Source organism: Oncorhynchus masou, chromosome 5, assembly GCF_036934945.1.
Source record: "Oncorhynchus masou masou isolate Uvic2021 chromosome 5, UVic_Omas_1.1, whole genome shotgun sequence".
Classification (NCBI taxonomy): Eukaryota; Metazoa; Chordata; class Actinopteri; order Salmoniformes; family Salmonidae; genus Oncorhynchus; species Oncorhynchus masou.
Genome location: NC_088216.1, coordinates 37,063,616 through 37,089,590, shown reverse-complemented (window position 1 = coordinate 37,089,590; position 25,975 = coordinate 37,063,616). Strand labels below are relative to the sequence as shown.

Sequence of the window (25,975 nt, the reverse complement as noted above, 5' to 3'; positions counted from 1 at the left end):
GCATGTAGAGGTCTGTAATTTTTATCATAGTTACACTTCAACTGTGAGAGACGGAATCTAAAAAAATCCAGAAAACCACATTGTATGATTTTTAAGTAATTAATTAGCATTTTATTGCATGACACAAGTATTTGATAACCTACCAACCAGTAAGAATTCCGGCTCTCACAGACCTGTTAGTTTTTCTTTAAGAAGCCCTGTAACGGCAGATTTCCTCCTCTTTGTCTGAAGAGGAGGTGAAGCAGGGATCGGACCAAAACGCAGCGTGGTAAGTGTCCATATCGTTTATTATAAAACATAAACTGAACACTAAGAAATACAAAACAATTAATGTGAACATGAACGAAAACCGAAACAGTACCGTGTGGTGACAAACACAGACACGGAAACAAACAGTGAAACCCAGTCTACCTAAATATTGTTCCCAATCAGAGACAACGACTAACACCTGCCTCTGATTGAGAACCATATCAGGCCAAACACAGAAACAGACAAACTAGACATCCAACATAGACTGCCCACTCAGATCATACCCTGACCAAACAAAACATATAAACATACAAAGCAAACTATGGTCAGGGCGTGACAAGCCCTCCTGTTCTCCACTCCTTACCTGTATTAACTGCACCTGTTTGAACTCGTTACCTGTATAAAAGACACCTGTCCACACAGTCAATCAAACAGACTCCAACCTCTCCACAATGGCCAAGACCAGAGAGCTGTGTAAGGACATCAAGGATAAAATTGTAGACCTGCACAGGGCTGGGATGGGCTACAGGACAATAGGCAAGCAGCTTGGTGAGAAGGCAACAACTGTTGGTGCAATTATTAGAAAATGGAAGATGTTCAAGATGACGGTCAATCACGCTCGGTCTGAGGCTCCATGCAAGATCTCACCTCGTGGGGCATCAATGATCATGAGGAAGGTGTGGGATCATCCCAGAACTATACGGCAGGACCTGGTCAATGGCCTGAAGAGAGCTGGGACCACAGTCTCAAAGAAAACCATTAGTAACACACTACGCCGTCATAGATTAAAATCCTGCAGCGCAAGCAAGGTCCCCCTGCTCAAGCCAGCGCATGTCCAGGCCCGTCTGAAGTTTGCCAATGACCATCTGGATAATCCAGAGGAGGAATGGGAGAAGATCATGTGGTCTGATGAGACAAAAATAGAGCTTTTTGGTCTAAAATCCACTCGCCGTGTTTGGAAGAAGAAGAAGGATGAGTACAACCCCAAGAACACCATCCCAACCTTGAAGCATGGAGGTGACAGACCTCTACATGCTTTGTAAGTAGGAAAACCTGCAAAATCGGCAGTGTTTCAAATACTTTTTCTCCCCACTGTATCTGACATCGAAATGCATGTAGGTGTCATCTCTCTGAAGAAGAAAAGTTTAGGCCTTGCCCCAGAAAGTATTCACATCCCTTGACTTATTCCACATTTTGTTAAAGCCTGAATTTAAAATGTATTAATTTGAGATGTTTGGTCACTGGCTTTCACACACTAGCCCATAATGTCAATTGTGGCATTGTGCTTTTCAAATTTCTTACACATTAATGAAAAGCTGAAACGTCTTGAGTAAATTAGTATTCAACCCCTTTGTTATGGCAAGCCTAAATAGGTTCAGGAGTAAATATTTGCGTAACAAGCCACATAAGGACTCATTTTGTGCAATAATAGTGTTTACCATGATTTTTGAATGACTACCTCATCTCTGTACCCCACACGTACTATTATCTGAAGGTCCCTCAGTTGAGCAGTACATTTCAAAATCAGATTCAACCACAGAGACCAGGGAGGTTTCCAAAGCCTTGCCGAGGAGGGCACCTATTGGTAGAAGGATAAAAATAAAAAAGCAGACATTGAATATCCCATTTAACAATGTTGAAGTTATTAATTATACTTTGCATGGTGTATCAATACATCCAGTCACTAAAGATACAGTGGTCCTTCCTAACTCAGTTGAAGGAGAGGAAGGAAACTGCTCAGGGATTTCACATTTATGCCAATAGTGACTTTAAGTTACAGAGTTTAATGACTGTGATAGGAGAAAATTGAGGATGGATCAACAACATTGTAGTTACTCCACAATACTAACCTAATTGAAAGAGTGAAAAGAAAGAAACAGAATAAAGATATTCCAAAACATGCATCCTGTTTGAAACAAAGCACTAAAGTAATACTGCAAAATAACGTGGCAAAGCAATTATATTTTTGTCCTGAATACGAAAGTGTTATGTTTTGGGCAAATCCAACACAACATATTACTGAGTACCCCTCCATATTTTCAAGCATAGTGGTGTGTGCATCATGTTATGGGTATGCTTGTAAACGTTAAGGACTGGGGAGGTTTTCAGGATAAAAGAAAGAAACAGAATGGCACTAAGTACAGGCAAAATACTGGAGAAAAACCTGGTTCTGTCTGCTTTCCATCAGACACTGAGAGATTAATTCACCTTTCAGTAGGACAATAACCAAAAATAGAAGGCCAAATCTAAACTGGAGTTGATTACTAAGAAAACTGTGAATGTTCTGGTCACGTTGACCTTTATTTCCTTTGTTTTGTATTTATGTAGTGAGTTGGTGTGGGCAGTCTATGTTTTGTGTTGCTATGTTTTTCTATTTCTGTGTTCGGCCTTGTATGGTTCTCAATCAGAGGCAGGTGTCGTTAGTTGTCTCTGATTGAGAATCATACTTAGGTAGCCTGGGTTTCGCTGTTGGTTTGTGGGTGTTTGTTTCCGTGTCTGTGTTTGTCGCCACACGGTACTGGTTTGGTTTGTATTTTACTGTTCAGTTTATGTCTTTAAAATAAACATCATGAACGCTTACCACGCTGCATCTTGGTCCGATCCTTACTCCTCTTCAAACGAAGAGGAGGAAATCTGCCGTTACAGTTCTTGAGTGGCCGAGTTACTGTTTTGACTTAAATCTACTTGTAAATCTATGGCAAGACCTGAAAATGGTTGTCTAGTAATGATCAACAACCAATTAAACAGAGCTTGAAACATTTTGAAAAGAATAGTGGGCAAATGTTGCACAATTCAGGTGTAGAAAGCCGTTAGACTTACCCAGAAAGACTCACAGATGTAATCACTGCCAAATGTGCTCTACAAAGTACTGATATTTCTGTATTTAATTTTCAATACATTTGTAAACATTTTGTAAACATTTTGTAAACATTTCTAAAGACATGTCTTCACTTTGTCATTATGGGGTATTGTGTGTAGATGGATGAGAAAAAAATATTTAATACATTCTGAATTCAGGCTGTATACTTTCTGAAGGCACTGTAAATATATATTTTTAATATTAATATTATAGTCTATCGGCCTATGCATGCAGTGCCCTGTTGCATTTAGTGATAAAATCTCCGACAGCTACACTGTGAGGTGGACAATTATTGTTTTGGTAAAGTAAAAAATAAATACAGATAGGCTATAACGTTTAGCATATGCTACACATCGAAACCCAATTAACAAAAAGATTTATAGGCTGTAAGGACAATTAAATTTGGCTCATTGGGCCAATATCCCTTGATGGTGCTGGCTGCGCAAGGTCGGATCTGAACGCATATGTCCGTAAAATTTCTCAAATGTCCAATACATATTCATCTTTCTAGTAATGTTGTCTGGCGAAACCCTGGCACACACACTGGAACATATTTTCTGGCAGGTAGACACTGGAATATGTTTCTGAGTGACAGCGTGAGGGCTTTTTGTGGGACTGGAAAATGCCGGTAACATAAAATAACATGTTTAACCCGTTCTCATGCTTTCAAAATAACGGTTCTGTTCTGGAACATTATAGATCACTTTCGTTTGTGGTTCTGATTTTGTTGCCTGAACCGGTTTCAACCCCTGGTTTTCACACAGACATTTGCGACCCTTGGTTGACTCCACCTGATAGAGAAAGAGTACTCTGTAGAGGTGTGCGCTGTAGAGTTGTATTTTTCTTGTGGCCTGATGGAGATGGAACTCACCAGCAGCGATGTGTTTGTCCTCTGTGATCCTTTCCAGTCGGCCGAGCAGCGCATCAATGTTGAACTTGATCTGAGTCAGCTCTGATTTGATATCCTGTAGCTCGTTGGAGTTCACCGCTGAGCCACCCATAACAGAAAACACCAGAGAGAGAGACAGAGTGAGAGAGAGCAAGGGACAGCAGAGAAGAGTGTTTAAGTTTAAAGGTCCAATGCAGCTATTTTCATCTCAATATTAAATCATCTCTGGGTAACAATGAAATTCCTTACTGTGATTATTTTCAATTAAAATGGGCAAAAAGGAACAAAAATAGCTTCTAAATAAAGAACAATTTCTCAAGCAATAATTGTTGCTTAGACAGTCTGGGAGTGATCTGAGTAAGGAGGGGAAAACTGAAAACAAGCTGTTATTGGCAGAGAGCTTTGGAACTCTTTCTTATTAATATATTCACTCATTTACCAAATGGGGATGTCACCAGGCAGGCCAAAACTCCATCCCACCAAAACAGGCTGAAATTTCAGGCGGCCTTTTCAAACAGCTCTTTTACTAAAAGGGCATTATCATTATTATCACAATTTCATAGTGTTATTCCAACCTAAAAAAAACAATGTTTTTGATGGCACTGGGCCTTTAAAAGACATTCACTCTGAACATTCATTGCAACGTAATAGCATGTGAATCAAGAGAATATTGCTGTATACATGGTAACAACACTGCAATAGGTTATTACTCAAGACAATAACAATTATTTGTCCCGACAAAATTAAATCCATTATTTAAGCTTAGAATTGACTGTTTTAAAGCAGATATAACATTATTCTAGATGAAAAGAGCTGGCTTTAGAGTTGTTCATGTTCAACCCAGCCAATTCAGGTCAAAGCTTTGTCTCGAAGACGTCTCAAACTTTATTGGATAGATTGTATAGAGTGCCTGCGAAAACTCACACTTCTGCTTGATGGTGCTGCCGGGGAGGACTGAAGCGCGTGCCAACAGCTTGACGGGCAAAGGCTTGACCCGGCGCACCAGGGGCATGGCCATGCGAGGCCGCTTAACTGGCACCACTCGAGGAACTGGCGACACTCTGCCCCGGTACTCAAACAGCCTACAGAGGGAAAGCGAGATGGGGGACACTAATCATTAACAAAGCATTTGGTGTAAGGATATTGATACATTCATAATGTACATTTCCGTATTGAGTTATGACAGTTCAGAGGTAAAAGGTCTTGAAAAGATCTTGACATGCCTGAAACATTGAAAGGGTCAACTGTAGCTATACTACAGTACAGTACCATGGACCGAGAGTGGTGAATACATTTTATGGAGTTTGAGAGAACTACAGGTAACTGACAAAATTAAGGAAACACTTGAGTAAATGAGGGATACAAAATACACTGAACAAAAATATGAAACACAACATGTAAAGTGTTGGTCCAATGTTCCATGAGCTGAAATGAAAGATCCCAGAAATGTTCCACATGCACAATAAGCTTATTTCTCTCATTTTCGGCACACATTTATTAACATCCCTGTTAGTGAGCATTTCTCCTTTGCAAAGATAATTCAGCCATCTGGCAGGTGTGACATGTCAAGAAGCACATTAAACAGCATGATCATTACACAGGTGCACCTTGTGCTGGGGGACAGTAAGTTGGTCCACCAGAGCTGTTACCAGAGAATGTAATGTTAATTTCTCTACCATAAGCCTCCTCCAATGCGGTTTATAGAATTTGGCAGTACATCCAACCGGCCTTACAACCGCAGACCACGTGTATGGTGTCATGTGGGCAAGTGGTTTGCTGATGTCAACGTTGTGAACCGAGCGCCCCATGGTGGCGGTGGGGTTATGGTATGAGCGGCATATGCGATTGGGCAGCAAACACAATTGCATTTTATCGATGCCAATTGGAATGTACAGTGATACCATGACAAGATCCTGAAGCCCATTATCATGCCGTTCATTTGCCACTATCCCCTTATGTTTCAGCATGATAAAGCACTGCCCCATGTCGCAAGGATCTATACACAATTCCTGGAAACTTTGGGATGCTCTGGATCAACGTGTACGACAGCATGTTTCAGTTCACGCAAATATTCAATAACTTCGTACAGCCATTGAAGAGGAGTAGGACAACATTCCACAGGCCACAATCAACAGCCTGATCAACTCGATGCAAAGGAGATGTGTCGCGGTGCATGAGGCAAATGGTGGTCACACCAGATACTGAAAGGTGTCTGTGACCTACAGATGCATATCTGTATTCCCAGTCATGTGAAATCCATAGATTAATTGACTGATTTCCTTATACAAACTGTATCTTGAATCTTAAAAATTGTTGCATGTTTTGTTTATATTTTTGTTTAGTGTATATTGAAAGAAGGTGCTTCCACACACAGATTTGGTTCCTGAGTTAATTAAGCAATTAGCATCCAATCATGTTTAGAATCATGTATAAAAATGCCCAGTTGCCCGTTATTTTGGCTACCGTGGCTAGAAGAAAAGATATCAGTGACTTTGAAAGAGGCGTCTCAAAGGAGAAGAATGGGGTTTAAAGTGTGTGTGTGTGTGTGTGTGTGTGTGTGTGTGTGTGTGTGTGTGTGTGTGTGTGTGTGTGTGTGTGTGTGTGTGTGTATTTTGTGTGTGTCAGTCACCAGACTTCAACCCAATTGAACACTTATGGGAGATTCTGGAGAAGCGCCTGAGACAGCCTTTTCCACCACCTTCCAAAAGAAATTTCATATATAGTTTTTTTGATGAATGGTCTCTATGACTACATCCCTGTATGATTGCATCCCTCCAATAGAGTTCCAGACACTTGTAGAATCTATGCTAAAGTGCATTGAAGCTGTCCTGGCAGCCTGTGGTGCCCCAACACCCTATTAACACCCGTTATGTTAGTGTTTCCTTTATTTTGGTAGTTACCTGTATATTGCCTTTAAGGGTATATGAGTCCACTGCGCTGTAAAGATTCAGATAAGCAAGGATTTTGAGGAAAAAAGGTTTCTATCTGGTGTGTTGCGATTGAAGTAATAGGCTATCGCCTCTGCTTCAAAGCAATATCTGCAGTCCAGACAGAGAGCAGGTTCGCCGGTTACGTCAGCGTCTCCCCGAAGACTGGGGGTTTTGGAGATCACTTGAAAGCAGAAGGGCAATGAAATTATTGGGTGTATCTCTCTGTAATATATTGATCCCAGTCAAAGGCAGCCTCTGACAGCCGTAACTCTGATTTGGACATCACAGAGAGGGTATAAATAAACTCCCCTGGATGGTTGAAATGTGTTCCTCATCTGGATATTATGTTCAGACGTCTGCAAACACGGGCATCCAGCGGAGAGCACCAGTGGGGCTTCTATAGCCACTGAAACAGGGGTGGCCAAGAGATGGGGGAAAAGACACTGCCAAAATTTGCTTGGCAAAGGTCGTCTTGTGAAACTAAAGCTGGACTTAAAAGCTGGTTGAGCTTTCTTCATGGGAACAAGTTTGAAGACCTTCCAGTGATGATGAGTGGAGAACAAAAGGCAAAAACATCTCTCACAAAAAGTATCTGGATAGTAAATATAGAGATTATACTTTTGATCAATTACGTTAATGGTTTGCACCCTCTGTATGACTGCTTTATAATGCCATGAGTGACTGAGCTTTTGGGAGATTGCAAAACAATTTATCTCTTTATTTAATTTACTGTGAATATTCGCCATTGCAAAATTCTTCTTTCTACCTCATTTGTGCTAAGTAGAGTTATACTGAAAGGGTATTAACAGGTGGGCAATTCCACAGTAACAGAATGCTGAGACACAGATTCTTCACTTTAAAAGTATGCCAAACAAAAACCATTGATTGCAAAATTAAACAAACCATACAAATCTATGCACAAGAACTACTTTTAAATATTTCCACAGAACATTTTTCAAAAACACATTTACTCGAAGAACAGTGCAGCTGTAAAGTTTGGTAACAGAATGACTAACAATCTCCCTCAGTTTTTATGACCACGTTTTCCAAAAACTCTTGAATACAGTGCCTTCAGAAAGTATTCAGTCCTCTTGACTTTTTAAACATTTTGTTGTGTTACAGCCTGAATTTAAAATGGATTCAATTCAGATTTTTTCATGGCCCTACACACAATACCCCATATTATCAAAGTGGAATTATGTTTTTTTAGAATATTTTACAAATGAAGTATTCAACCCCTTTGTCATGGCAAGCCGAAATAAGTTCCCGAGTGGTGCAGCGGTCTAAGGCACTGCGTCTCAGTGCAAGAGGCGTCACTACAGTCCCTGGTTTGAATCCAGGCTGTATCACATCCGGCCGTGATTGGGAGTCCCGTAGGCCGGCGCACAATTGGCCCAGCGTCGTCAGGGTTTGGCCGGGGTAGGCCGTTATTGTAAATCTTAATTTGTTCTTAACTGACTTGCCTAGTTAAACAAAGGTTCAATTTAAAAAAAGTTCAGGAGTAAAATGTTGCTTAATAAGTCACATAATAAGTTGCATGGACTACCTCATCTCTGTACCCCACATACAATTATCTGTAAGGCCCCTTGTCGAGCAGTGAATTTCAACCAAAGATTCAACCTCAAAGACCAGGGAGGTTTTCCAATGCCCTTGTAAAGAAGGGCACCTATTGGTAGATGGGTAAAATTAAAAAAGCATACATTGAATATGCCTTTGAGCGGGGTGGTTATTAATTACACTTTGGATGATGTATCAGTCACTAAAACGATACAGGTGTCCTTCCTAACTCAGTTGCCGGAGAGGAAGGAAACCGCTCAGGGTTTTCACATTTAAGCCAATGGTGAGTTTAAAACAGTTAAATAGTGGTGATCGGAGATCAGAGGATGGATTAACAACATTGTAATTACTCCACAATATTATCCTATTTGACATAGTGAAAAGAAGGAAGCCTGTGCAAATAAACCAAAACAATGGAGCTAAGCACAGGCTAAATCCTAGAGGGAAACCTAGTTCAGTCTGTTTTCCACCAGACACTGGGAGATGAATTCACCTTTCAACAGGACAATAACCTAAAACACAAGGCCAAATCTACACTGTATTTGCTTACCAAGAAGACATTGAATGTTCCTGAGTGCCCGAGTTACAGTTTTTAATTAAATCTACTTGAAAATCTATCTAGCTTGACGACCTTTGATAAGAATAAGTATGGAAACTTATCCAGAAAGACTTACAGCTGTAATCGCTGCCAAAGGTGCTTCTACAAATTATTCACTCAGGGATGCGAATACTTACTGTATGTGGGGTTTTGGTAACAAAATGACAAGATGCTAGGCAATGTTTCTTAAACTTACAGAAGGCAAATATTTTCAGCAAACTAAATATAAATGTTGATATTAGTTGAGAGGTTTCTTTACTTCAACATTGTGTTTTGATGTATTTATAAGACCTTTTCTGCTAAATGTTATCTTAGACCCCTTTTCCATATGTTTGACCAGAAATCTAAACCTTTGCTTATTCCAATTTTTGGGGATGAAAAATGTATGCCTTCATTTCTCTTAGTTTCAAATTTGATGTGCTCCTATGAACTTCACATGTTGATGCTCATGGGTATTTCTAGATGGAAATGCTCTGGTGTAATCCACTCACCTGCCATATAATTCATTTCTGTAGTAGTGATAATCAAAGTCGTACCCACTGAAAGATAAAAAATATATACATATATACACTGCCGTTCAAAAGTTTGGGGTCACTTAGAAATGTCCTTGTTTTTGAAAGAAAAGGCAATTTTTTTGTACGTTAAAATAACATTGTATTGATCAGAAATACAGTGTAGACTTTGTTAATGTTGTAAATGACTATTGTAGCTGGAAACGACAGATCTCACAGATCGTACAGAGGCCCATTATCAGCAACAATCACTCCTGTTTTCCAATGCCACGTTGTGTTAGCAAATCCAAGTTCATAATTTTAAAAGGCTAATTGATCATTAGAAAACCCTTTTGCAATTATGTTAGCACAGCTGAAAACTGTGGCAATTAAAGAAGCAATAGAACTGGCCTTCTTTAGAAACAGCGCAACCATGCTTTAGAAGGACAACATCACGGTGTCGCCTATTCACTGTTGACGTTGAGACTGGAGTTTTGCGGGTACTATTTAATGAAGCTGCCAGTTGAGGACGTGTGAGACGTGTGTTTCTCAAACTAGACACTCAAATGTACTTGTCCTCTTGCTCAGTTGGGCACCGGGGCCTCCCACTCCTCTTTCTATTCTGGTTAGAGCCCGTTTGCACTGTTTTGTGAAGGGAGTAGTACCCAATGTTGTACGAGATCTTCCGTTTCTTGGCAATTTCTTGCATGGAATAGCCTTAATTTCTCAGAACAAGAATAGATTGACGAGTTTCAGAAGAAAGTGCTCTTTTCTGCCCATTTTTAGCCTGTAATTGAACAAATGCTGATGCTCCAGATACTCAACTAGTCTAAGGAAGGCCAGTTGTATTGCTTCTTAATCAGAACAACAGTTTTCAGCTGTGCTGACATAATTGCAAAAGGGTTTTCTAATGATCAATTAGCCTTTTAAAATGAGAAACTTGGATTAGCTAACACAACATGCCATTGGAACACAGGAGTGATGGTTGCTGATAATGGGCCTCTGTACGCCTATGTAGATATTCCATAAAAAATCTGCCATTTCCAGCTACAATAGTTATTTACAACATTAACAATGTCTACACTGTATTTCTGATACATTTGACGTTATTTTAATGGACATAAAATGTGCTTTTCTTTCAAAAACAAGGACATTTCTAAGTGACCCCAAACTTTTGAACAATAATGTATATTTATGTATACATATAATTAAACAACATTATAACATTCTGGAATGACAATTAGCATCAAAAGTTTCCTAATTTCCTCAAATTCCTCTCCATTGTATGCCCCGGTCACAGAAAAAGACAGATCAGAGCTGTATGGCAAAAAACCCACTGTCCGGTTCTATCAGATCAGTGATGTTGAAGGATAGGAAATGAGTAAAGGAATTATCAGCAATTACTGTATCGAGACAATTGAGATTGAACCCTTATTACTGATTGCCCCGTCCCTTCCATGAAGCTTTACTCCCTATGGAGTACCTGTAGAGAGCAGTGGCAGTCCTCTTCAGCCCTTTGGGTCTGTTGGGCTTGGGTTCCCCCGCCATGTTGATGTCTGAGGAAAAACGGAGAGGGAGAATGTTACAGAGAAATTTAGAAAAATGTAGTAAAAAGTCACAGGAGTCTCTCAATCATCAATATCAACCTTGCCCTCTGGGTCTGTTGGGCATGGGCTCCCCCGCCATGTTGATGTCTGAGGAGGAGTGGAGAGAAGGGGTGTTACAGAGAAAAGCAGATGGATCGAGACAAAATGAGTCTCAATTATCAATTGTATCAACATCACCCTTATCATCTGTTATTAAAAGGGCAATCTGCGATTGTTACACCAATTTTGGCACTTTTAAATTCATACTGTACACTGAGTGTACTAAACATGCCCTTTCCATGACATAGTCTGACCAGATGAATCTAGGTAAAAGCTATGATCACTTATTGATTTCACCTGTTAAAATCCGATTCAATCATTGTAGATGAAGGAGAGGAGACAGGTTAAAGAAGGATTTTTAAACCTTGAGTCAATTGAGACACAGATTGTGTATGTGGGTCATACAGAGGGTGAATGGGCAAGACAAAATATTGAAGTGACTTTGAATGGGGTATGGTAGTTGGTGCCAGGCACACCGGTGTGAGTGTGTCAAGAACTGCAACGCTGCTGGGTTGTTCATGCTCAACAGTTTCACAACTTTGGGAAGCATTGGAGTCAACATTGGCCAGCATCCTTGTGGAATGCTTTTGACAGGGATGCCCCGACAACTTGAGGCTGTTCTGAGGGCAAAAGGGGGTACAACTCAATATTCTGAAGGCGTTCCTAATGTTTTGTACACTTAGTGTATAGCTATTGATTCTTGAAGGATATAACATAGAAATGCTTTATGAACTTAGTTCAATTGTTGTACCCCATCATACCCCAAAATAAGCTTGTTTTATCATTTTGTTTGTACACAATAAGTGTGAACAAGCACTTTATAGCCTTAAAAAATTGTTGAGACTATATTTTCTATCTCATGGGTGGTCAGTCCTTGCATACACATCTCTGTCTGAATTTGAGAGTGGTTACATTTTGTCCAGTCCCATCCCTCAGCTATTTACCAAATCAGTGGCGGGGTGTCACTTTGTTATTGTTTGAACTGCAGATTGCCCGTTTAAATGGACAGTGCACTCAAATAAAAAAATTACAAATTGGTTTCTGTACCCTGTAAGCAGTTTATGGACAAGGTAAGAGAGCAATAAATGCTTTGGTTTGGTTTACCTGCCGACTCTCCGCATTTGTGGAACAAATCCAATACAAGTCAATATCCCTGGTATTAGGTTTCGGAGACAATGGTCGAATAAACAAAACCAAAGCATGGACTGCTGTCTTACCTTGTCCATAGACTGTTTACAGGATAAGGAAACCAATATGTAATTTTGTAATTTGGGTGAACTTTAATTTTACATCAAACATAGACATACAATAAAGAGCAGGACTCCTTTCATCTCTCAATATTAGATGGATTTAGGACGTTTTCTGCTAAAGGTGTAAGTGCTGCAATATTATGTCTGACATTTGGGAGTCAGGTAACGGTGAATCAACATAAATGGCACAATGTAAACCGTTTCAAAATAACAAGAATATCTAGACCCCACCCTTTGATCTCTGCATGGAACCGAGCCATAACACAAAGGCAAGCCCACAGAAATAGGGTGTATCTGCCCCTAGCCTTTTAACACGTGCGTACATATGCCAAACACGGCTAAGGGAAATGCTGGCATCTAAATATATTTGGTTCATTTTTTAAATTAATTTAATGTATTCTCCCCTGGAAAGAGAGGGCTTCAGCGGTGGCTATATTTCATCACCACTTGAGATTCCTGCCTCATCACCAAGCGAGGAAGATCTTTCGGTGAGTATTATGGCTTGGGGAAGTTTTACCTTGCTGGGGCGGAGGGGAGTGAGAACAAGGGTGGATCAAGTCAAGTATGCAACAAAGTGCGGTAGTTTGGGCGTCTAATCAGATCTACTGTATGCAGAGAATGTGGCGTGAGTGAGGCGAGGTTGTAGATATCATCCAATTGAATTGTGTGTGTGTGTGTAATTAGATATATTGTATGCAGAGACCATGGCATGAGTGTGGCGAAGTTGTAGATATAATGGGTTATCGTAAACTCTGAAACCAGACAGGATTATCAAGGCTTATGCTTTGGCGACATCTACGGGCTGATTGTTATGTGAACACGTTATTGATCTCCTTGGTTACATTTGAATAAACTTCAAGTATTACCAATGTCATGACTCTCTCTCTCTTTGGTGAGGATCAAAAGGACCCATCAGCTAGACAAATGTCTGAGGATAGCCAGACTCCCCCCTCTTCCCACAGGAGAGGAGAGGGGGGTGTTTGGCCTGTTTTATGACTTAAATACCTTGCAGAAACTCTCCCACACGCAGAAATGGAAGGCTGAAAATCCTTTGTTACTCAGAGAGACTGTGCCGCCAAAACTTAAACATCAAACAGTGGACATTGAAACAATATTTCTAACATAAAGAATGTTGGGAATGATGTCAGAATATGGGAAATTAATGTCTATTTTGTGATGCTATTAAAATGATCAGAAAGACATGACGGAAACATTGTAACTAAGAGCTTCCACACAGTATATATCAGATTTACATCTAAATGTTGTAAAACGTATGATTAAATATGAAACTATTTTTGAAACGATAGAAATGTGATTTTAGTCTTCTAATGAGATAATGGTTTTCATGTTTGTTGCACTCAAACTAAGCCACGCCCCTAATGAGGTCAGAGGGAAGAACAGTTCCCTCTCACCACCATATGTACCTCTGATGTATCCATTCTAACGGACCTTCCAAGACAAAGAAGCATACAACTAAAAAGGACAGAGACGTACATCAAACTACTTGCCATAGACGGATCGAATGGTTTCAAAAGAGAGACAACAGAGAAAGACAAATATGCGTAAATATATGTTGCATTTCAGTTGTTAGGGTGCTAAATATTCTGACTACGGTGAGCGTAGTTTCCAAATGTATGTACGAGAAGTTGACTCTCTCCTTACATACACCTCCCCTTTCCATTGTGTAACCAGAAGGTCATGTTTTGTTAGTCCACTAGGGACTGTTTTCATTGCATTATGTTAGTAATCATTAACCTATACCGTGTGTGTGTGTTTTATGTATTTATGTGTGATTATTTAGTTAGTAAATAAATAATTAAGCCAATGTGTGTATCGCTGATTCATCACTTAGGTTAGGGTTTGTGCAGATTTACAAATTAGAGTGATATGAGGAAATAATGAATAGTTGACTTATTGATGTAAGAGATATTTAGATAATCTTGAGAGTTTGTCGGGAGATAGTAACTCGGTAAATGACTTTTCCCGTGGTGCCCCAAATTCCCAATGAGTTAATTATTACATGATTAATTTAATTGAGTAATAATTAAACGTAGTAGGTAATTATTTGCAGTCATCACATTCATATTAATATTAATATAATTAATATTCCTCGGACAAATCTATGTAATGTAACAATTCAAATCGTGCTCTTTAGTGTACAGTGTAATGAGCATGATTTGAGACAGAGTGCTGGTTTAAAGCGCAGGGCACAGCAGCAGTGTTTATTTAGTAAATGACCACAAGAGGAGGCAGGTAGCAGGGTCCAGGGACAGGCAGAAGGTCATACACAGGGAATCCAAAAAGGTAACATTACAGGTGGGGAAAAAAAGGCTAATAACGTAGTCTGGGAGATCAGACAAGAAGTTGATGATAGGAAATCTGATAGGCAAAAAACATTGTTGGTGAGGATGGCCAATAACTATGATACACGCGAGGACTAATATGAAAATAAATTAAAATAAGCACTCCAAATAGAATGTGCACAAAAACAAACAATACCTCACAATGATGGGGTACAATGAACTGAACTAAGGAGTGTAAATGACATACAGGTGTGTGAACAGGTGATCAGAATTCAGGGGGTTGGGATCTGGAGAGTGAGCTGCATTCATTGGATCTATGTGTTTGAGAGTGTGAGCTGGAAGGTGGGCTGGAAAGTGAGCTGTGTTCAGGGGATCTATGTGTTTGAGAATGAGTTGGAAGCAGACGTTACATACAGTAGTAACCAGCTGATGAAACAGTTTGGCTAAAGGATGTTGGCTAGGGAAAATATGATTTGAAAAAGTTTGAAAAGTTTGATTGAAATTGATCAAATATAAAGCATTACATTTCAAGGAATAACAAAAGTCATACATTATTTCCTTGTTCTTTTTTATTTCAGGAATGGAACCCAGGAGTCAAAAACATTCAGGTTAACAAACATATATTACATTTTTCTATAAAAACAGTAACAGTCAAAAGTTTGGACACACCTACTCATTACATGATTTTTCTTTATTTTTACTATTTTCTACATGATATAATAATAGTGACAACATCAAAACTATGAAATAACACATGTAGTAACCGAAAAAGTGTTAAACAAATCAAAATATATTTTATATTTGAGGTTCTTCAAAGTAGTCACCATTTGCCTTGATGATAGCTTTGCACACTCTTGGCATTCTCTTAACCAGCTTCACCTGGAATGCTTTTCCAACAGTCTTGAAGGAGTTCCCACATATGCTGAGCACTTGTTGACTCCTTTTCCTTCACTCTGCGGTTCAACCCAAACCATCTCAATTGGGTTGAGGTCGGGTGATTGTGGAGGCCAGGTCTGATGCAGCACTCCATCACTCTCTTTCTTGGTCAAATAGCCCTTACACAGCCTGGAGGTGTGTTGGATCAGGGCTGGATAGTCCCACTGAGTGCAAACCAGATGGGATGGCGTATCGCTGCAGAATGCTGTGGTAGCCATGCTGGTTAAGTGTGCCTTGAATTCTAAGTAAATCACTGACAGTGTCAACAGCAAAGCACGCCCACACCATCACACCTCCTCCATGCTTCACGGTGGGAACCACACATGTGGAGATCATCCGTTAACCTACTCTGCGTCCAAAAAAGACACGCCAGTTTTGATCAACAATCTCAAATTTGGACTCATCAGACCAAAGGATAGATTCCCACTGGTCTTATGTCCATTGCTCATATTTCTTGGCCCAAGAAAGTGTTAGCAGTTGATGTTACTCTTCAATAACACAGACCCCAAAGCAAATAAGGGAGATTCAAATAGGTTTATTCAAAGCGGGCAAATCATGCTTGGAAGTAAATGTTCATGCTCCCCTGTCCTCAGTGATTCTCTCCTGTGGTTCTATCCACACAACAAAAGGACAGGATGTAGTTTTATAACCCAGCCCTAGCCTGTCGTTGACCAATTAGAATTTCTTGCAATAAAACTGTGCCAATGGCCAAATAACCAGTATCCTATTTCAGGTTTCACCAATGAGAACGTGCCCCACGTAGCTATGAGTTCAGGACTGACATTCCTAACAGATGTTGATAATTCACATTGATAATTCCCTATTGACATTTAGTACTTTTGACCTCTCGTCTTCTGCGTTGTGTTTTTATCTTCAAAATATTCTTACTCTCCCCCTTACTCTCGCCATTTAAAAAATAAATACTTAAAATGTATTTTAAGAAAACAAAAATTATGAAAAAATAGACTGTATAAAAACAGTAGTAAGCATAAATCATTCACATTTATCTCCTTGCATTTCTATAAAACACAAAGGGCATATTGTACTTGCTGTTACAATAAGAAATATATTTCAAACAGTTATAGAAAACAAGTATTAACAGGTGTAATGATAATGTCCCTACAACATCCTGTATTAGGAGGAAACTAAAAAAATATATTCTACAAGACAATATTCTATCATCCTATTGGCAAGGTAATCATTCACCAAGTCCTTTAAAAGTAAACAGCTCTTCCACACTGGTATCAGTCTCATATAGATAGCTATTAGAATTTATGTTCTGACAGTCTGTCGGTAGTAAGGAATTCTTCTTCCATTTGAATTCTTCTTCCGTTCCACTGGTTGATAAGGATTCTCTAATGAACACTTCACCGGTGATCTTGTATCATTTCAAGTATAGTCCTTGGATCAAGGGATATTTCTTCAGCTTCAGACTGTAAATTCACATAACCTGTAACGAAGGAAACAAAAAAGTGAAAGTAACATGTCCTGGTTTCAAGAGAAATAGATTTCCCTAAGTAAGCATGTCCCGATTTTCAGGAAAATATTGGCTAGATATCCCTAATATGATGACTCCTGTGTACAAGATAGAAGCTTATCAGGTTCTGATTATCTTACTATGCTTCTTCACCCAAGATTGGCCCCCGATTGCTAATCAATCAGTTCTAAATTCTCCAGACTCCGCTTTGTCATCAAAATGGACAACCTTGCAATGAGTGACATGTATCCGTCGTGATTTTCCCTGGACTTTTACTGCTGACCTCATTATAAGCAAAACTTGATAAGGACCTTCCCATTTTGGCCCTATTTCTTTTACCATCACCCACTGTCCTGGTACTACATCATGTACCCCCTCGGGACTTATTCCCCACTCCTCTTGTCTGTCTGCTTCCCATACTGCATTAAAGAGTTGTATGCAATAGTTAAGCATTGTGTCACTCATAAGGTGAAAAACTGCTTTCCTCAAATCTAACGTGCCTGCCACTATCACATTGTCATTGTAGTAACTGCCCAGCCTGCCTTCCTCACACCCCCCTCCACAATGCTTAAACCGCCTATGTATAAGATAAACTCAGGGTTTTCCAAGAGATTACTCTTATTAACTCTATCAGCGAGCTGATCCAAAACCAACTCACAACAGTCGTGTTCAAATAATGTGGTATCTGTAAGATACATCAGAGTGGCTGGATTACATGTGGTGCCATGTTGTATTATGATGTTAGGAGCCTCCACTACTTTAGTAGCGGCCATAGCTTCTTTGCTAGCACACTGGTTCCATATCCAAAGTTCCACACTCGTTTTTCTTCGTAGTCCAAATAGGATGGTTCTGAACTGTCGATCCCTGCAGTTGTCTAATTTTCCACTTCACCTTCCCTTTAGAAATGTTCAATGTAGAGTCAAGTTGCATAATAACATCAAGACCAAAAATAGGTTGTTCAAATGAGCCTATCCACACCCCTGCATCAATCTTCATTGGACCAATAGAAATTGATAGTGATTTAGTCTGTTTCATATCTGTCTCAGCCCCCCCCCCCCCCAACTCCAGTTGCTCTTCTTGCCCGTGTACTGTACTGAGGACATATATGTTTTGCATAAGATATGGGCAATACGGTGACTTCAGCACCCGTATCTACAAAAAAAATCTACTGCAAAGTTGTTAATCATCATGTTCACATATATTCCAGCTGAATTCATATGTACACCAGCTGAGATGGGACGTAAAAGGGGGCCTGTTAGTTTACCTCCACAGCATCCAGCTGAGCCGTAGAGAGTTTCTTACATTTCTGCATCAGCATTGTATCATTGAGGCAGTTGTCCTGTTTCCATTTTCCCTTAGACGGACCCTATTTCTTCTGGCAACTCATCATAAGATTTAGTTTTCTTTTCCGACATTCTCGTTGTGAACAGAAATACAGCAATAATGACATACACCAGGTTTCTCTTCTGCTGAACGAATAATGTTATAGGTTTCACTCGTAACCCACAGAACTCTGATAACAGTCGGTTTATTATGTTGATTAATGTCCTTGTCCAGTTGGGACAACCTGTCGATGATGTTGCCGTAGTTTTGTCTCTCCCAGTCATTAGTTGTGGAAACAAACGTTTTTCGCAAATCATCATGTATGGATTGCATCAGCTGATGAGTGATTGCCCCATTTTTGGAGGAATTGTGTGTATCTTCATCTTCCATGTCAGGTAACCCACTGTGTATAACCACCGTCGCTCTAAACCTTTCTTCAAATTCAACAAATGTTTATTTCGGTTTTTGAACACATTTGGTTTCTCTCTCCCCAATTAGTGCTTGAATTGGTCAGACCCTTAAGGAAAACATGTATGGTTCTCCATCCATCTGCCACATCTTGCTCTTCACCATCCACAGCTCTAAACTATTTTCTTCAAGTACACCATGTTCACTGTTGTTCAAAACAAAGGCTAATAACTGTAACCATCATAAGGATGTAGATTGTAGAGTTTCTTATAGCGCTTCAAATGGTCCCATGTTTTCATACCCACTTCTTGTGGATGTTTCAACGTTTTTGACTATTCATCCAACTGTTTTGGAGATGCTGATTTGTGAGTGATAACTGTCAGAAGAGGTTTGTCTTTACTACCTTTTACAGCCTGTGTTCTGGTTGGCCTAAGACATCGTTCGTCACCGCTGTCAGTATCTGTTGACTCAAAGCCAGGCAGTACTGACCAGATGCTTGAATCCCGATCATCCTTGCGCAACTCAGCCTGAGGGTAGATTGAGGGAACAAATGGTCCGCAGGTGGGTGTCAAGTCTGTTTTAACTACCCTTGCTTGTAATTGTTGAATTTCTACTTTCAAGGTTTTGATTTGTTCACCGAGAGCTTTCAAATTATCCTTCTCTCTTCAATGTCCTGTTACGATTCTCCAGAAATAATTTCTCATCCCGTTTTCTTACCATCGTGTCTTTGTCAAGGAATTAGACATTCTCTGTATTTTCCCCCCAGCTTTTTGTATATCAGACAGATTCCATATTCCATCTTTGTCAACAATGACAGATTATTTACTTTGAAATGGTTCATCATATCACTAGATAGCGAATTTAAAATATATCTTTCATGCTCACAACCGGAGGAGCTGTTCTGCCCTTTTCCAGAGTGGCCTTCTAACATAACAATGGCATTATAATATACACTACAGTCCAAACGTTTGGGGCCACTTAAAATTATACTTGTTTTCAAAGAAAATCACATTTTTTTGTCCATTAAAATAGCATCAAATTAATCAGAAATACAGTCTAGACATTGTTAATGTTGGAAATGACTATTGTAGCTGGAAACGGCAGATTTTTTATGGAATATCTACATAGGCGTACAGAGGCCCATTATCAGCAACCATCACTTCTGTGTTCCAATGACACGTTGTGTTAGCTAATCCAAGTTTCTCATTTTAAAAGGCTAATTGAACATTATAGAAAACCCTTTTGCAATTATGTTAGCACAGCTGAAAACTGTTGTTCTGATTAAAGAAGCAATAAAATTGTCCTTGTTTAGACTAGTTGAGAATCTGGAGCATCAGCATTTGTGGGTTCAATTACAGGCTCAAAATGGCCAGAAACAAAGGACTTTCTTCTGGAACTCGTCAGTCTATTCTTATTCTGAGAAATGAAGGCTATTTCATGCGAGAAATTGCCAAGAAACTGAAGATCTCGTACAACGCTGTGTACTACTCCCTTCACAGAATAGCACAAACTGGCTTTAACCAGAATAGAAAGAGGAGTGGGAGGCACCGGTGCACAACTGTGCAAGAGGACATTCAAATGTATAGTTTGAGAAACAGATGCCTCACAAGTTCTCAACTGGCAGCTCATTAAATAGTACCCGCAAAACAAAAGTCTCAACGTCAACAGTGAAGAGGCGACTCCTGGATGTAGGCAGAGTTGCAAGAAAAAGCTATATCTCAGACTGGCCAATAAAAATAAAAGATTAAGATGGGCAAAAGAACACAGACACTGGACAGAGGAACTCAGAGATATACACAATGTTTATACATTTATTTTACCCCAAAATATATCCCCTTTTGATTACTAAAAAAAAAATTCTGTTGGGTCTGGCGACCCATAAAAAACGTATGTTCACCTCAAAAAGGTCATTGAAGCCTTACATTAACCATACGTGTAAAAATTGCTACTCAACTAGCAACTCACTTCTATGCAACAAGGTTTCACAAAAAGAAAGGACTCTAACCTTTAATAGAGGATTTGAACCCCTATAATAGAGAACAAACCTGTTACAGAGGACACAAACCACTAACTGAGCAAACAAAGGACTAAACTCTGTAATAGAACAAAGGACTTGAACCCTTATACATCACAGATACGTATCACTCATTGCATGTACACATTTTAACCTGATTGGTTCTTGTAAAATTATATTGGTCTAGACTCACCCAGCACTTATGCCATCAATCAGGAGATTAAGAGTTGACTCCCCAAAGTGGGTTGTGCTCAGCCTTCTCTCTTTCTTCTGGAACAACACCCAGTTGAGTTTTTCTTGTTGTTGTTTAGACCAAGTCATCTGGGTTACGGCACCAAATGTTAGCAGTTGATGTTACTCTTCAATAACACATGCCCCAAAGCAAATCAGGGGTGGGGGGGAAATAGGTTTATTCAAAGCGAACAAATCATGCATGGAAGCAATGTTCATGCTCCCCTGTCCTCAGTGATTCTCTCCTGTGGTTCTCTCCACAGAACAAAGAATAGGATGTTGTATTATAACCCAGCCATAGCCTGTGGTTGACCAATTAGAATTCCTTGCAATAAAACTGTGCCAATGGCCAAATAACAAGTATCCTATTTCAGGTTGAACCAATGAGAACGTGCCACACATAGTTATGACAACCAACTATTCCCATTGATAAATTCCCTATTGACCGTAAGTACTCTATTGTCCTTTAGTACTTTTGACCTCTCGTCCTCTGCGTTGTGTACTTATCTTCAAAATATTCTTACACAAGTCTCCTTCTTATTGGTGTCCTTTAGAAGTGGTTTCTTTGCAGCAAATCGACCATGAAGGCCTGATTCACGCTGTCTCCTCTGAACAGTTGATGTTGTTACTTGAACTCGGTGAAGCATTTATTTGGGCTGCAATTTCTGAGGCTGGTAACACTAATGAACTTATCCTCTGTATCAGAAGTAACTCTGGGTCTTTCAAATCAAATCAAATGTTATTTGTAACATACACATGGTTAGCAGATGTTAATGCGAGTGTAGCGATATGCTTGTGCTTCTAGTTCCGACAGTGCAGTAATATCTAACAATTCCCCATCAACTACCTAATACACACAAATCTAAAGGGGTGAATGAGAATATGTACATGTAAGTATATGGATGAGCGATGGCCGAGCGGCATAGGCAAGATGCAATCGATGCTATAAAATACAGTATATACAGTGCCTTGCGAAAGTATTCGGCCCCCTTGAACTTTGCGACCTTTTGCCACATTTCAGGCTTCAAACATAAAGATATAAAACTGTATTTTTTTGTGAAGAATCAACAACAAGTGGGACACAATCATGAAGTGGAATGACATTTATTGGATATTTCAAACTTTTTTAACAAATCAAAAACTGAAAAATTGGGCGTGCAAAATTATTCAGCCCCTTTACTTTCAGTGCAGCAAACTCTCTCCAGAAGTTCAGTGAGAATCTCTGAATGATCCAATGTTGACCTAAATAACTAATGATGATAAATACAATCCACCTGTGTGTAATCAAGTCTCCGTATAAATGCACCTGCACTGTGATAGTCTCAGAGGTCCGTTAAAAGCGCAGAGAGCATCATGAAGAACAAGGAACACACCAGGCAGGTCCGAGATACTGTTGTGAAGAAGTTTAAAGCCGGATTTGGATACAAAAAGATTTCCAAAGCTTTAAACATCCCAATGAGCACTGTGCAAGCGATAATATTGAAATGGAAGGAGTATCAGACCACTGCAAATCTACCAAGACCTGGCCGTCCCTCTAAACTTTCAGCTCATACAAGGAGAAGACTGATCAGAGATGCAGCCAAGAGGCCCATGATCACTCTGGATGAACTGCAAAGATCTACAGCTGAGGTGGGAGACTCTGTCCATAGGACAACAATCAGTCATATATTGCACAAATCTGGCCTTTATGGGAGAGTGGCAAGAAGAAAGCCATTTCTTAAAGATATCCATAAAAAGTGTCCTTTAAAGTTTGCCACAAGCCACCTGGGAGACACACCAAATATATGGAAGAAGGTGCTCTGGTCAGATGAAACCAAAATTTAACTTTTTGGCAACAATGCAAAACGTTATGTTTGGCGTAAAAGCAACACAGCTGATCACCCTGACCACACCATCCCCACTGTCAAACATGGTGGTGGCAGCATCATGGTTTGGGCCTGCTTTTCTTCAGCAGGGACAGGGAAGATGGTTAAAATTGATGGGAAAATGGATGGAGCCAAATACAGGACCATTCTGGAAGAAAACCTGATGGAGTCTGCAAAAGACCTGAGACTGGGATGGAGATTTGTCTTCCAACAAGACAATGATCCAAAACATAAAACAAAATCTACAATGGAATGGTTCAAAAATAAACATATCCAGGTGTTAGAATGGCCAAGTCAAAGTCCAGACCTGAATCCAATCGAGAATCTGTGGAAAGAACTGAAAACTGCTGTTCACAAATGCTCTCCATCCAACCTCACTGAGCTCGAGCTGTTTTGCAAGGAGGAATGGGAAAAAATGTCAGTCTCTCGATGTGCAAAACTGATAGAGACATACCCCAAGCGACTTACAGCTGTAATCGCAGCAAAAGGTGGTGCTACAAAGTATTAACTTAAGGGGGCTGAATAATTTTGCACGCCCAATTTTTCAGTTTTTGATTTGTTAAAAAAGTTTGAAATATCCAATAAATGTCATTCCACTTCATGATTGTGTCCCACTTGTTGTTGATTCTTCACAAAAAAATACAGTTTTATATCTTTATGTTTGAAGCCTGAAATGTGGCAAAAGGTCGCAAAGTTCAAAGGGGCCGAATACTTTCGCAAGGCACTGTACATGTGATATGAGTAATGTGAAATATGTTAACATTATTAAAGTTGCATTATTTAGAGTGGCATTGTATAAAGTGAATGATCCATTTATTAAAGTGGCCAGTGATTCGGTCTCAATGTAGGCAGCAGCCTCAGTTAGTGACGGCTGTTAAGCAGTCTGATGGCCTTGAGATAGATGTTTTTCAGTCTCTTGGTCCCAGCTTTGATGCACCTGTACTGACCTTGCCTTCTGGATGGTAGCGGTGTGAACAGGCAGTGGATCGGGTGGCTGACATCCTTGATTATCCTTTTGGCCTTCCTGTGACATCGGGTGCTGTAGGTGTCATGGAGGACAGGTAGTTTGCCCTCGGGGATGCATTGTGCAGACCACACCACCCTCTGGAGAGCCTTGTGGTTGAGGGCGGTGCATTTGCCGTACCAGGCTGTGATACAGCCCGACAGGATGCTCTCGATTGTGCATCTGTAAAAATTTGCGCTGTTGCGCCTTCTTCACCACACTGTCCTTTCCTGTGGCGATCCTCATGAGAGCCAATATCATCATAGCGCTTGATGGTTTTTGCGACTGCACTTGAAAAATAAAACGGTCAAATTTCTTGACATTTTCTGGATTGACTGACCTTCATGTCAGTTATGATGGATGGTTGTTTCTCTCTGCTTATTTGAGCTGTTCTTGCCATAATATGGACATGCCCTTTTACCAAATAGGGCTATCTTCTGTATACCACCCCTACCTTGTCACAACACAGCTGATTGGCTCAAACACATGAAGAAGGAGGCACACCTGATAATTGAAATGTATTCCAGGTGACTACTTCATGAAGCTCCGGGACAGGTACAGGATGGCAACAACAACTGCCCAAGTTACACCAGGAATGCACAATCCCTCTATCAGTGCAATAGGCTGAGAGAGGCTGGAATAAGGGCTTGTAGGATGGTTGTAAGGCAGGTCCTCACCAGACATCACTGGCAACAACGTCGCCTATGGGCACAAACCCACCGTCGCTGGACTAGACAGGACTGGCAAAAAGTGCTCTTCACTGACGAATCGCGGTTTTGTCTCACCAGGGGTGATGGTCGGATTCACGTTTATCAATGAAGGAATTAGCGTTACATGAGGCCTCTTCTCTGGAGCGGAATTGATTTGGAGGTAGAGGGTCGGTCATGGTCTAGGGCGGTGTCACGATCGTCATAATAACATTCAGACCAAAGCACAGAAATCGGTTTGACATATTTATTAAAAGTGCACCCGCACAACAAAACAATAAAAATAAAGAAAACGTGACGTTCTGGAGTGCTCACAGTCAACAACACAAAAACAAGATCTCACAAAACACAGTAGGGAAATGGCTGCCTAAATATGATCCTCAAACAGAGACAACGATAAACTGCTGCCTCTGATTGGGAACCATACCAGGCCAACATAGAAATACACACACTAGATCACCCACCCTAGTCACACCCCTACCTAACCAAAATAGAGAATAAAAAGGCTCTCTATGGTCAGGGCATGACCGGCGGTGTGTCACAGCATCATCGGACTGAGCTTGTTGTCATTGTAGGCAATCTCAACACTGTGTGTCACAGGGAAGACATCCTCCTCCCTCATGTGGTACCCTTCCTGCAGGCTCATCCTGACATGACCCTCCAGCATGACAATGCCACCAGCCATACTGCTCGTTCTGTGCATGATTACCTCCAAGACAGGAAGGTCAGTGTTCTGCCAGGGCCAGCGAAGAGCCCAGATCTCAATCCCATTGAGCACGTCTGGGACCTGTTGGATCGGAGGGTGAGGGCCATTCCCCCCAGAAATGTCTGGGAACTTGCAGGTGCCTTGGTGGAAGAGTGGGGTAACATCTCACAGCAAGAACTGGCAAATCTGGTGCAGTACATGAGGAGGAGATGCACTGCAGTACTTAATGCAACTGGTTGATTCACCAGATACTGACTGTTACTGTTACTTTTGATTTTGACCCCCCTTTGGTCAGGGACACAGTATTCCATGTCTGCTAGTCACATGTCTGTTGAACTTGTTCAGTTTATGTCTTCGTTGCTGAATCTTTTTATGTTCATACAAATATTTACACATGTTAAGTTTGCTGAAAATAAACGCAGTTGACAGAGAGGGCGTTTATTTTTTTGTTGAGTTTATATTAATGTATTTGATATCCCCCACACACACACATTTTACTTCTCCTTCTGCTATCAGTCATTATATACACCTC

General features: G+C 40.3%; 1 protein-coding gene across 2 annotated transcripts in view; it reads right to left on the bottom strand.

Annotated features, from left to right (window-relative positions):
- raly (RALY heterogeneous nuclear ribonucleoprotein) overlaps positions 1–25,975 on the bottom strand; it is a 163,004-nt gene that overhangs the window by 23,571 nt on the left and 113,458 nt on the right. Inside the window, exons 3-8 of one of the 2 annotated variants that reach the window (XM_064955287.1) lie at positions 11,221–11,268; positions 11,058–11,130; positions 9,575–9,622; positions 4,923–5,080; positions 3,981–4,097; positions 1,733–1,828 (exon numbers count right to left, since the gene is read on the bottom strand). In XM_064955287.1, the coding sequence (XP_064811359.1) occupies positions 1,733–1,828; positions 3,981–4,097; positions 4,923–5,080; positions 9,575–9,622; positions 11,058–11,130; positions 11,221–11,260 (532 nt within the window). In that variant the 5' untranslated portion in view covers positions 11,261–11,268. The remainder of the gene's footprint in view (positions 1–1,732; positions 1,829–3,980; positions 4,098–4,922; positions 5,081–9,574; positions 9,623–11,057; positions 11,131–11,220; positions 11,269–25,975) is intronic. The other variant, XM_064955296.1, reaches the window with a different exon arrangement.